Source organism: Coregonus clupeaformis, chromosome 24, assembly GCF_020615455.1.
Source record: "Coregonus clupeaformis isolate EN_2021a chromosome 24, ASM2061545v1, whole genome shotgun sequence".
Taxonomy (NCBI): Eukaryota; Metazoa; Chordata; class Actinopteri; order Salmoniformes; family Salmonidae; genus Coregonus; species Coregonus clupeaformis.
In genome coordinates, this window is record NC_059215.1 from 35,835,506 (window position 1) to 35,847,367 (window position 11,862).

Sequence of the window (11,862 nt, forward strand, 5' to 3'; positions counted from 1 at the left end):
TGATATCGTCCCGGACCTTAGTGAACGTCCCATATTTTATGTGACCATTTGAGGTCTGCCAATACAACTTGTTAAAGGAAGAGCGTGTGCCTGTAGGTTTGTGCTAACGTGTATATTTTTCCTAGTGTGTGTGTGTGTATGATTGACCCCGTCATGGAAAGTTGCGTGCGCATCAGAAATACGTTTGTTTACATGGAAGTTGATACGATCACATGCAACTTCAAATGTAGCTTGTGCGAGTTAACAAACATGTAATCGGATGGTTATCGTCTACAGATGTCATTAGAGGTTTGATAACCCAGAACCCTACTGCATGCCAGTGAGGCAAGGTAAAATATTCCAAATAGAGCTAGATAAAGCCAGAAGAATAATATACTTGTTGAACATAGCTATAGCCATCAGTCTTGCATGTTTTCATGGTCATCACTCACTCACTGCAAGTTTGTCAAGGTCCTGACATCAGCGTTAGCTATCCTGCTACAGAGCTTTTTGATGTCACGATGCGCGCACATCACTCGAATGTGACGTTTGATGGTAAACAGAAAATGTCTCTATTGAACCCGGTCTCCCTATCACTCTGTGCCCCCCCAGGTGAGGAGGCAGCACATGGACCGCTGCAGCAGTTTCCTGGTGGACGAGCTGGGCGTGGTAGACCGGGCCCAGGCCAGCGACCGCATCTTCTTTGTGTCTGCAAAGGAGGTCCTACAGGCCCGTGTTCAGAAGGCCCAGGGGATGCCAGAAGCAGGTACACACACACATACACACACTTGTCGATAAATGGACACACACTGGCACACACTATCCAATGAATACGCTCACACACCTCACATAAAATACACATACACATCTTTATAAGCCACACAGGTAGACATTCACAGAAAAACAACTTGATGTCAAAGACTCCAGTCACCCAAGTCAGACTGTTCTCTCTGTTACCGCACGGCAAGCGGTACCGAAGCGCCAAGTCTAGGTCCAAAAGGCTCCTTAACAGCTTCTACCCCCAAGCCATAAGACTGCTGAACAATTAATAAGATGGCCACCCGGACTATTTACATTGATACCCCCCCTTTGTTTTTACACTACTGCTACTCGCTGTCTATTATCTATGCATAGTAACTTTACACCTACCTACATGTACAAATTACCTCGACTAACCTGTACCCCCGCACATTAACTCAGTACCCCCTGTATATAGCCTCGTTATTGTTATTATATTGTTACTTTTTATTTTATTTTTTACTTTAGTTTATTTAGTAGATATTTACTTAACTCTGTTTCTTGAACTGCGTTGTTGGTTAAGGGCTCGTAAGTAAGCATTTCATGGTAAGGCCTACACCTGTTGTATTCGGCGCATGTGACAAATAACATTTGATTTGATGTAAAACCCAAGCAAAAAAAAAACACTTTCCTTACTTGTTCAGGTGGTGCTCTGGCTGAGGGATTCCAGGCCAGGATGTTTGAGTTCCAGAACTTTGAGAGGCGCTTCGAGGTATGACTTGCTGTCTAATGAAAGAACCTCTCGGAGTGAATGGGGTATACAGTTTACAATACTCCTCTACAACCACTGTGATTATTATTTGACCCTGCTGGTCATCTATGAACGTTTGAACATCTTGGAGAAAAATCTGGCCTTAATGGCCATGTACTGTTACAGTGAGGGGGAAAAAAGTATTTGATCCCCTGCTGATTTTGTACGTTTGCCCACTGACAAAGACATGATCAGTCTATAATTTTAATGGTAGGTTTATTTGAACAGTGAGAGACAGAATAATAACAAAAAAATCCAGAAAAACGCATGTCAAAAATGTTATAAATTGATTTGCATTTTAATGAGGGAAATAAGTATTTGACCCCTCTTCAAAACATGACTTAGTACTTGGTGGCAAAACCCTTGTTGGCAATCACAGAGGTCAGACGTTTCTTGTAGTTGGCCACCAGGTTTGCACACATCTCAGGAGGGATTTTGTTCCACTCCTCTTTGCAGATCTTCTCCAAGTCATTAAGGTTTCGAGGCTGACGTTTGGCAACTCGAACCTTCAGCTCCCTCCACAGATTTTCTATTGGATTAAGGTCTGGAGACTGGCTAGGCCACTCCAGGACCTTAATGTGCTTCTTCTTGAGCCACTCCCTAGTTGCCTTGGCCGTGTGTTTTGGGTCATTGTCATGCTGGAATACCCATCCACGACCCATTTTCAATGCCCTAGCTGAGGGAAGGAGGTTCTCACCCAAGATTTGACGGAACATGGCCCCGTCCATCGTCCCTTTGATGCGGTGAAGTTGTCCTGTCCCCTTAGCAGAAAAACACTCCAAAGCATAATGTTTCCACCTCCATGTTTGACGGTGGGGATGGTGTTCTTGGGGTCATAGGCAGCATTCCTCCTCCTCCAAACACGGCGAGTTGAGTTGATGCCAAAGAGCTCGATTTTGGTCTCATCTGACCACAACACTTTCACCCAGTTCTCTTCTGAATCATTCAGATGTTCATTGGCAAACTTCAGACGGCCCTGTATATGTGCTTTCTTGAGCAGGTGGACCTTGCGGGCACTGCAGGATTTCAGTCCTTCACGGCGTAGTGTGTTAACAATTGTTTTCTTCGTGACTATGGTCCCAGCTGCCTTGAGATCATTGACAGGATCCTCCCATGTAGTTATGGGCTGATTCCTCAGCGTTCTCATGATCATTGCAACTCCACGAGGTGAGATCTTGCATGGAGCCCCAGGCCGAGGGAGATTGACAGTTATTTTGTGTTTCTTCCATTTGCGAATAATCGCACCAACTGTTGTCACCTTCTCACCAAGCTGCTTGGCGATGGTCTTGTAGCCCATTCCAGCCTTGTGTATGTCTACAATCTTGTCCCTGACATCCTTGGAGAGCTCTTTGGTCTTGGCCATGGTGGAGAGATTGGAATCTGATTGATTGATTGCTTCTGTGGACAGGTGTCTTTTATACAGGTAACAAGCTGAGATTAGTGTGCTCCTAATCTCAGCTCGTTACCTGTATAAAAGTCACCTGGGAGCCAGAAATCTTTCTGATTGTGAGGGGGTCAAATACTTATTTCCCTCATTAAAATGCTAATCAATTTATAACTTTTTTTTTTTTGTTATTCTGTCTCTCACTGTTCAAATAAACCTACCATTAAAATTATAGACTGATAATTTTTTGTCAGTGGGCAAACGTACAAAATCAGCAGGGGATCAAATACTTTTTTCCCTCACTGTATAATCTCCACCCGGCACAGCCAGAAGGGGACTGGCAACTCCTCAGAGCCTGTTTCCTCTCTAGGTTTCTTCTTAGGTTTCTGCCTTTCTAGGGAGTTTTTCCTAGCCACCGTGCTTCTACATCTGCATTGCTTGCTGTTTGGGGTTTAAGGCTGGGTTTCTGTATAGCACTTTGTGACATTGCTGATTTAAAAAGGGCTTTATAAATCAAATTTGATTGATTGATACTCCGTCTAGGCTCCCATTAGAGATGTACCGAACTCTGCTCAAGTGCTACAGTGCAGTTCACTTCCAATCCAACACACATTCTTTTATCACTTGTTTCACATCATGTCTGCATGCTCTAGTTAGGTGAGGGTGAGCTCTACAGTTGAAAGCCATTGAGCGTATCAGGCCCTCTTATGAAACCCTCTCTGTTTTTCCCTGTTCTTGTAGGAGTGTATCTCTCAGTCTGCGGTGAAGACCAAGTTTGAGCAGCACACTGTGAGGGCCAAGCAGATCTCAGAGACCCTGCGGCTCATCATGGACTCTGTGCACGTGGCGGCTCAGGAGCAGAGGTGAGTTCACGGTTCACGCCACGTACCCAGGCTGCATCTCAATTGTCAATGTCTTCCTTGTCTCCTTTCCATTTGAACCGATATCATAGAAGTGATAGGGAAAGGCTACCGTGCGAGGCAACCAGTTGTGCTCCACTTTTTGTGTAACTAGTCTCTCTGTGTGTGTGTGTGTGTGTCTGTCTGTTCAGGATTCACTGCTTAGAAACCAGGGAGGAGCGCCAGGACCGCATGGAGTTCATTGACAAACAGCTGGACCTGCTGACGCTGGACTGCAAGAGCAAGATCAAGAAGATCACAGAGGAAGTAGAGAGACAGGTAGGTCACATTTAAAATAGGTTGCCGCTCTATGATTGAATTCTAAGAATGGTCTAGTGAACGCCAAAGCTCTGGTGAACGTTGCTCTTCCCTCACAGCCGGTGTGTGTTTTTTTTTTTTACCTGTGTGTGTAGGTGTCCAACGCCATGGCAGAGGAGATCAGGCGACTCTTTGTGCTGGTGGACGACTTCCACATGGACTTCCATCCATCTCAGGTGGTGCTCAAGGTGTACAAGAACGTGAGTGATTTCCTGGCCTCCAACACAAACAAGCACTCGCACGCACACCTCCTCTCACTTCTTTTGCTACTGGGTGTTTATGCTTGATTCTACTAATCGTCTGTCATTGGGACTTTGATTAGCTGAATCGGATGTGTTTGAGCAGCGCTGGAACAAAAGCCTGCATACCCAGTCGGTCTCTAGGAGGAGGATGGGCCACCCCTGCCTTAGGCCTCAATCCTTTTCAGTGTTGTTAGTGGAATTCTCCCTAGGGCCAGTTTTGTCCAAGAGAACTATCCTTGCAGGGAATTACCTGTGTATCACATGAACATGCATGCCTGTTTCGCATTTAAGGTGTGTTCAGATTGGCAAACTTCCATGAGTAAAGCTTGTATCTGGGTCAGCAATGACTTGTATAGAGTTGACATGATACCCTATCCTACATGACAGTAGAGTTGACATGATACCCTATCCTACATGACAGTAGAGTTGACATGATACCCTATCCTACTTGACAGTGAATCATGCATGTAAAGTTACATCCCCACTACACACGACCCTGAACTCAGGTTGTTTATATTTTAGTGTGTATTCGGAATGTCATACTATACAGTTTCTGTTTTCTCTCGGACCAAATGTGTTGCACTATGTACGGAATAGGGTGTCCATTTGGAAGTGGATATAGTGTAAGGTTCTGGCCAAAAGCAGTGCGCTACATAGACAAAAGGGTGCCATTTTGGACTGAACCATAGAGATTGTGATGGGGATGTTGTATTGTGTGTGTTCGTTCCAGGAGCTCCACAGGCACATTGAGGAGGGCCTGGGCAGGAACATGTCTGAGAGGTGTTCCACAGCCATCACCGCTGCCCTGCAGACCACCCAGACAGAGATGATTGGTCAGTCCCGCTGCAGCACACACACACAATTCTACCAGACACGCTGGCTGAAATAATCCCAGTAAATTAACTTGTTGTTCAATTGTGAAACCACGTGGAGATGTTCTCAACTACCCCCCCCCCCCTCTCAGATGGTCTGAAGCCCCTGCTGCCGGGGCCGGTTCAGGAGCAGGTGGACAAGCTGGTGCCGCGGCAGCAGATCTTCACCCTCAGCTACGACCTGGCCTGCGACAAGTTGTGCAGTGACTTCCAGGAGGACATTGGCTTCCACTTCTCCCTGGGCTGGACCATGCTGGTCAACCGCTTTCTGGGACCCAAGAACACACGACGTGCCCTCATGGGCTACAACGACCAGGTGTGTGTGTGTTTTTTTTATTTCCCTAAGGAAAGGGTCGGCTCCAGGTAGAGGTTGTCCTTTACCACACATCTAGGATGGCCCCCAATCCTGACCTTAAAGGTGTCATTGTGATTGCTACCTCTGTTTTTTTTAAAATTTTAAATGTATTTATTCTTAAAGATTATAATTTATAATGCCCCCTGAACTTAGTTCAATTTTCTTACCTCATCAGAACCCCTAAAATATAAGCTTGTTTTACTCCTTTGTTTGTAAATTATGTAATTGTTAACAAACACTGTATAGCCTCAAAACATGGTTAAAACTATCATTTTGATCTCATGGATGGTCAGTCCTTGTATCCATAGCTCTGTCTATTAATTTGAGTGGTTACATTTTTTCCAGCCCCATCCCTCAGCTATTTACCAAATAATTGGCGGGGTGGCCGCTGTGGTATTGTTTGAAAAGCACAAAGTGATAAGGTAAAATCATTATTTTCTTGGTGGAACCAGAGTGAATCCTCTTTGGTAGCAGACAAGCTCCCCCACACATACTCCATTCTGGGTTCCTATTACTTACCCTTTTTCCTGTGTGCTTGCTCAATGCCCCCCCTGTGGATGTGTGTCTGTCAATGATATATATATTTATTCACTAGATGACAGACGCTGTTCTGAAGTCACCTTCCACCATTATTCTACTCCTCATAAGGAACAGCCTCCAAAGGAATTAATGGGAATGTACAGTATTTCAATGTAATGTTTCAAGGACAAAAATATATGCATTTTAAGTATTTATTTGTTGTAGTGGGGACTGCAACATAAGAACTGTATAAAAAAAATCCTAAATGTTTTTCTATTTTCAATTTTTGTTGAGAAATGATTGGCTTCTGTTCAGTTCATACAACACTATGTATTGTTAAAGTATGTTTTAAAGCAGTGGTTGTCGACTGGTTTTGCCTCGGGACCCAAATTGAACCAGGTTGTCTGTCGAGATCCAATATTCGCTGGTTTGAGACCACAAAATCAACCAAATCTGCTAAATAGCGCTGCTATAACTCTATATTGAAAACAGTCAGGACCCATTCAAAACCTCCCCACCAGTTGAGAATCGCTGTATTACAGTGTCTGTAATGAAGGGGAAAAAAACGTATTTCTTACAAAACCTTTAGCTCTTGAAATGAATACATGTACTGTAGCTCACCTCTACACTACAAAGCAACACAATGTTGATTGCTAGAATGTAAAGCTGGAGAAGTTAATGCATGATCCCATAATAATGTTTTCACTTCATCCATGCTTAATATCTTTGTAAGCTAGCTAGCATACAGACATTTGCTTACTTGCATTGCTATGGTTACACAGTACCACAAGCTGTCAGGAGCAGTCTGTCTCTTAAAATGGACCAAAAAGTAAATTTTCTACACTAATAATTTAGGTACTTACATATGAAATCGCTTCCCACATCGCTTGAATTGTTTGCTGGCTGCATCCATATTCCGCACATTGTTGCATTGTTGACAAGTTGGTTATTTTAATGTGGGGATATCGTTTTTCCCTGATTCTCTTCCATTAATCAAAGCCCCGAAAGGAGGAGTATGATCATGGTTGCTTTAAAGGCTCTTATTGGCCAAGACATAGCATCAGCTATGCAGGGTTTATATATGTCATTGGTGTCTGTCCTGTAGGTTCCTCGGCCCATGGCCCTCACCCCGGTCAGCACCAGCATGCCCCCGTTCCCCCAGAACTCCATGACCCAGGAGGAGCTGATGGTCTCCATGGTGACCGGCCTGGCCTCCCTCACCTCCCGTACATCCATGGGCATCATAGTGGTCGGTGGCGTGGTAAGGATAGAGGAAACGCACTCAATGATGAAGGCTTTAAAGAATGTGCAAATGATTGTCGTTAACAATGCCCTAAACCAAAAGTGTAATCTCTGAAAACAAGTTGGAAGTTAGAAAGGAGCTGACACTTTCAGTTTTTCCCTGTTTAACCCAGGCATGACATTTATTTTCTTCCTTTGCACTCAACAATGGTTCATTGAAGATCCAAGTAAAGTATTAAAAATGTGTGTCAGATCTGGAAGGCAGTGGGCTGGCGTCTGATCGCCCTTTCGGTGGGGCTGTATGGCCTGCTGTACGTGTACGAGCGCCTCACGTGGACCACCAAGGCCAAGGAGAGGGCCTTCAAGCGCCAGTTTGTGGACTACGCCAGCGAGAAGCTGCAGCTCATTGTCAGCTACACCGGCTCCAACTGCAGCCACCAGGTTCAGCAGTGAGTAATGGACACCCCATCTGCAGCGATCTGTTTTGTCTGACTCACTCACTCCTTTTCTCACTACATTTCCTATTACTCCATCTCCTCCATCTCTTCCTATCTATCCCTCTTTCACCACACTCCATCTCACTTTCTCCCTCTCTATCAAGTTGCTCTCGCCATCTGTTTATCCATCCTCTCTCCATTTATTCTCTATCTGCCCGCTGCCCGCCTATGCCACCACAACCGGGTCTTACAAGGCCAATATAATCCCCTCCACAAAGAGATGGCATGTTTGGCAGGCCTCCACACTGCCACTCTCCGTAATTCAGTTCCTGCATGTTTGTTAGCGGGCAGCTAGTGTAGAATTTGCTAAAGCCGCTTCGTAGAACCACTGGCCAGTCAATCTGTCACACAACGTTACTTAAGCTTTTTTTATATTAATAGATTGTCTCATGCCGTGTGGGAATTGTTCTCTGAACAGAGGCATGCCGGCCTCATAGAGGCCCTCTGGTGGTGAGAGGAGGGACTGGCAGTGGGATCCAGTTTGCATAAAAGCTATCTAGTGAGCATATTGCTCTTTGCAGTTGTAGGTCATTCTGAAAACAAAGCTGACATAACAGTTGTAAGTAGGACCCAAGGACTGCTGATTTAGGATCCGTTTTGATCCTAGATCAGCACTTCTACTCAGAGATGCTTGGTACACATATGGCCCCTGACTCTCAGAGCGCTATTCCTCAAAATGCCTAAACGCTTTAGGAAATGCTGAAGTTGTCCCAGACATGGACATGGCTCCATAGGAATCTTGTTCAGCGAGTTCACTAAGTAGAGTTGAGACTGCGTGGCCCTGAGCTTCTGGTGTGTATCTGTCTATGTGTGTCTGTGCAGGGAGCTGGCCGGCACCTTTGCTCAGCTGTGTCAGCAGGTGGACGTGACGCGGCAGAACTTGGAGGATGAGATCACCGACATGAACACGAAGATAGAGCTGCTGGATGCGCTTCAGAGCAAGGCCAAACTGCTCCGGTAAGACATGATGCTAGATAACACACTGGTTGCATCTGAAATGGCACCCTATTCCTTAAAAAAACCTAGTGCCCATAGGACTCTGGTCAAAAGTAGAGCACTACATAGGGGATAGGGTACCATTTCGGACAGAGACACTGCTCAGTCATTATTGCTCAGTGAGCAAGGCTCCTTGGCATTCTCAATAACTTAAACTCTCAACGGGCTCATAGTAAAGGAAAAAAATTATTGAGCATAACTGCACTGATCAAAAATATAAACGACATGTAAAGTGCTGGTCCCATGTTTCACGAGCTGAAATAAAAGATCCCAGAAATGTTCCATACGCACAAAAAGCTTATTTCTCTAAAATTGTGCACAAATTTGTTTACATCCCTGTTAGTGAGCATTTTATCCTTTTGTCAAGATAATCCATCCACCTGACAGGTGTGGCATATCATGCTGATTAAACAGCATGATCATTACACAGGTGCACCTTGTGCTGGGGACAATAAAAGGCCACTCCTAAAATGTGCCGTTTTGTCACACAACACAATGACAGATGTCTCAAGTTTGAGGGAGTGTGCAATTGGCATGCTGATTGCAAGAATGTCCACCAGAGCAGTTTCCAGATAATTAAATGTTAATTAAAAGTCGTTTTAGAGAATTTGGCAGTACGTCCAACCGGCTTCACAACCGCAGACCACGTAACTACGCCAGCCCAGGACCTCCACATCTGGCTTCTTCACCTGCGGGATTGTCAGAGGGGGAGGGGGGGCTGAGGAGTATTTCTGTCTGTAATAATGCCCTTTTGTGGGGAAAAACTCATTCTGATTGGCTGCGCCCCTGCCCAGTCATGTAAAATCCATAGATTAGGGCCTAATTAAGTTTTTTCAATTGACTGATTTTCTTATATGAGCTGTAACGCAGCAAAATCTTTGAAATTGTTGCAAGTTGCGATTTTATATTTTTGTTCAGTATACTGAGGTATTAAAGTACCATCTGTTTTCATTGAAGACAAGGCACTACTACTGTCTTGATGGTGTGTACCTATCTCTGTACCTGAGTATGGTGTTGTCTTGTCCCCTGGCAGGAATAAGGCTGGCTGGCTGGACAGTGAGTTGAACATGTTCACCCAGCAGTACTTGCAGCAGGGCCGGTAGAAATGGTCACCGACCGACCGTGAGATGAACCGTGGAGAGAACGTCGACCGCGAAAAGACCAAGACTATCCTGTGTTAACCAGAGGGGGAGAGTCCTTGCTACCTAGACAATGGGGTCGGGGTCAATTCGGTTTTCAATGTGGTCAAATCAGGAAGTGAACTTAAATTCAATGGATGAATTTGAAAATGTTACATTGTTTCGATGAGGATTTTTCAGTTCAGGATTAAAAAAAGAAAAAAAAAGTGGAATGGCTTGAAAATGAATTGACGCCCAACCCTGCTAGACACGCACGTCCCCTCAAATCATTCACTATCTCCTTTGGGACAGTTTTAGAATATTTTTTGCGCTAGTATTAATTTAAAGATAACATCTTTTATCAGTGCATTTTATAGAAGAGGAATTTATTTGATACCAAATACAGCCATACAATATGTTGTCATGCATTGCAAAAGAGGTTGCATATTGTTTTTGTGTACTTGATTTGACGTTACATGCCTTTCAACACGGAAGATGATTAAGTGCCACCCTGAAATAATGGCAATCTGAAGGAAGTTATGAAAAACAAAACCTTTGTTGTTGTAAATACCTGGGAACATCCAAAAGTGCAGCAGAAATGCAAAAAGATGTATTCCTATAAGCTTACTGCACACGGTGTGGTGGTAACTCCAGTCTATATTCTGACTATGAAATGACACTGGCTATATGAAACAAAGTAGACAAACATTCTAGGTGATGGAGAGGCTAGTCCGTTCTAAATGCACTCGCATGCCTTGGGGTCATGCACTGTATTATGTCATGCTTTCTTTGATTGGTCCTCGGCTCCATGTAAATCAATGTTGGACAGAGTGGATCACGCTCTGTCCGAGCTGTTGCCTGTAGCAATTCAGCGATCATGGTTGAGAAGCCGTAGCTGTTTAGACTACTTATTTAGTGGTAAGACACTCGTTGGGTGTGTGTGTGTGTGCTTTTACATCATAGCAACTCTAAAGGATCGTTCAAGTGGAAACGTCACCATTATTTATCATGATCAAATCTCTGCACCCCAAAGCCTTGCCCCGTAATAGGTGAGATTTTAGATTGAGAAAGGTACTTGTTATGTTGGCATATTCCTTTTTAATATGGTATTCAGGCAGTAGCACTATCATTGAACAGCTTATTTATGACTTGTAACTGTCTCTCTAAACCTTAATGTCTCTGATTAGTGTGTCACTAATGGCAGTTGTCCTTCAGGTGTATGTATGGCTATGTGTTTGCGTTGGATCGGGGTCGTGCCAAGGCAGTTGGAATGTGGTCTGAAAAGTTCAGAATGAAAATGTGCACTTTATTCTTTGCTGCTTCTGTTTTGTTTATTTTTTGTACTTGACAATTTGGCTTTTAGTTTCTTTTTTCCCCTAGTTACAAAGCCAGAAAGCAAATACAATGTTGGATAGACGTTTTGAGGTAGATTGTAATGTGTGCATGCAGTGACTGTTGTAATTTGTTGTCTTGTTAACCATTAATGTAAAAATATAAAGTTAAGTGTATTAAAAAGTGCATTAAAGAAGTGCTAATTAAGAAGAATGAAATGTGTATGGAGAAGGTGTTAATTTTATTTTGCTTAACCCTTCGAGTTGAAGGGACCTGCCTTATGGAGAAATCAGTGACTTGTATTGATTAACATTAGTTTCAGCTCAGGGTAGCATAATTGAATACACAGGATAATGACATTTACAGTCCAATTTGCTCCTTTGCTTTAAGATAAATTTATATTATTGGCTGTAAATCACAGTAATGAGTCCCCTTGCACCTGTCAGGAGCTGCATATGGAAATATAAGGCTTAATTAAAGAACTATAGGATTTAAAGTGATTCAAGATAACTTATTTAAATTGCTGTTGAACATAATATAGAACCTTTTTTTTTTAACCA

At 43.7% G+C, this 11,862-nt stretch overlaps 1 protein-coding gene across 2 annotated transcripts in view; it reads left to right on the forward strand.

Annotated features, from left to right (window-relative positions):
• Positions 1 to 11,520, forward strand: part of mfn2 (mitofusin 2) — a 29,544-nt gene extending 18,024 nt beyond the window's left edge. For both annotated transcript variants that reach the window (XM_041846079.2, XM_041846080.2), the window contains exons 8-18: positions 592 to 745; positions 1,422 to 1,489; positions 3,654 to 3,775; positions 3,964 to 4,090; positions 4,225 to 4,329; positions 5,102 to 5,204; positions 5,336 to 5,559; positions 7,223 to 7,378; positions 7,612 to 7,808; positions 8,679 to 8,813; positions 9,886 to 11,520. In XM_041846079.2, coding sequence (XP_041702013.1) covers positions 592 to 745; positions 1,422 to 1,489; positions 3,654 to 3,775; positions 3,964 to 4,090; positions 4,225 to 4,329; positions 5,102 to 5,204; positions 5,336 to 5,559; positions 7,223 to 7,378; positions 7,612 to 7,808; positions 8,679 to 8,813; positions 9,886 to 9,955 — 1,461 coding nt within the window. In that variant the 3' untranslated portion in view covers positions 9,956 to 11,520. The remainder of the gene's footprint in view (positions 1 to 591; positions 746 to 1,421; positions 1,490 to 3,653; positions 3,776 to 3,963; positions 4,091 to 4,224; positions 4,330 to 5,101; positions 5,205 to 5,335; positions 5,560 to 7,222; positions 7,379 to 7,611; positions 7,809 to 8,678; positions 8,814 to 9,885) is intronic.
• Positions 11,521 to 11,862: the final 342 nt, after the last annotated feature.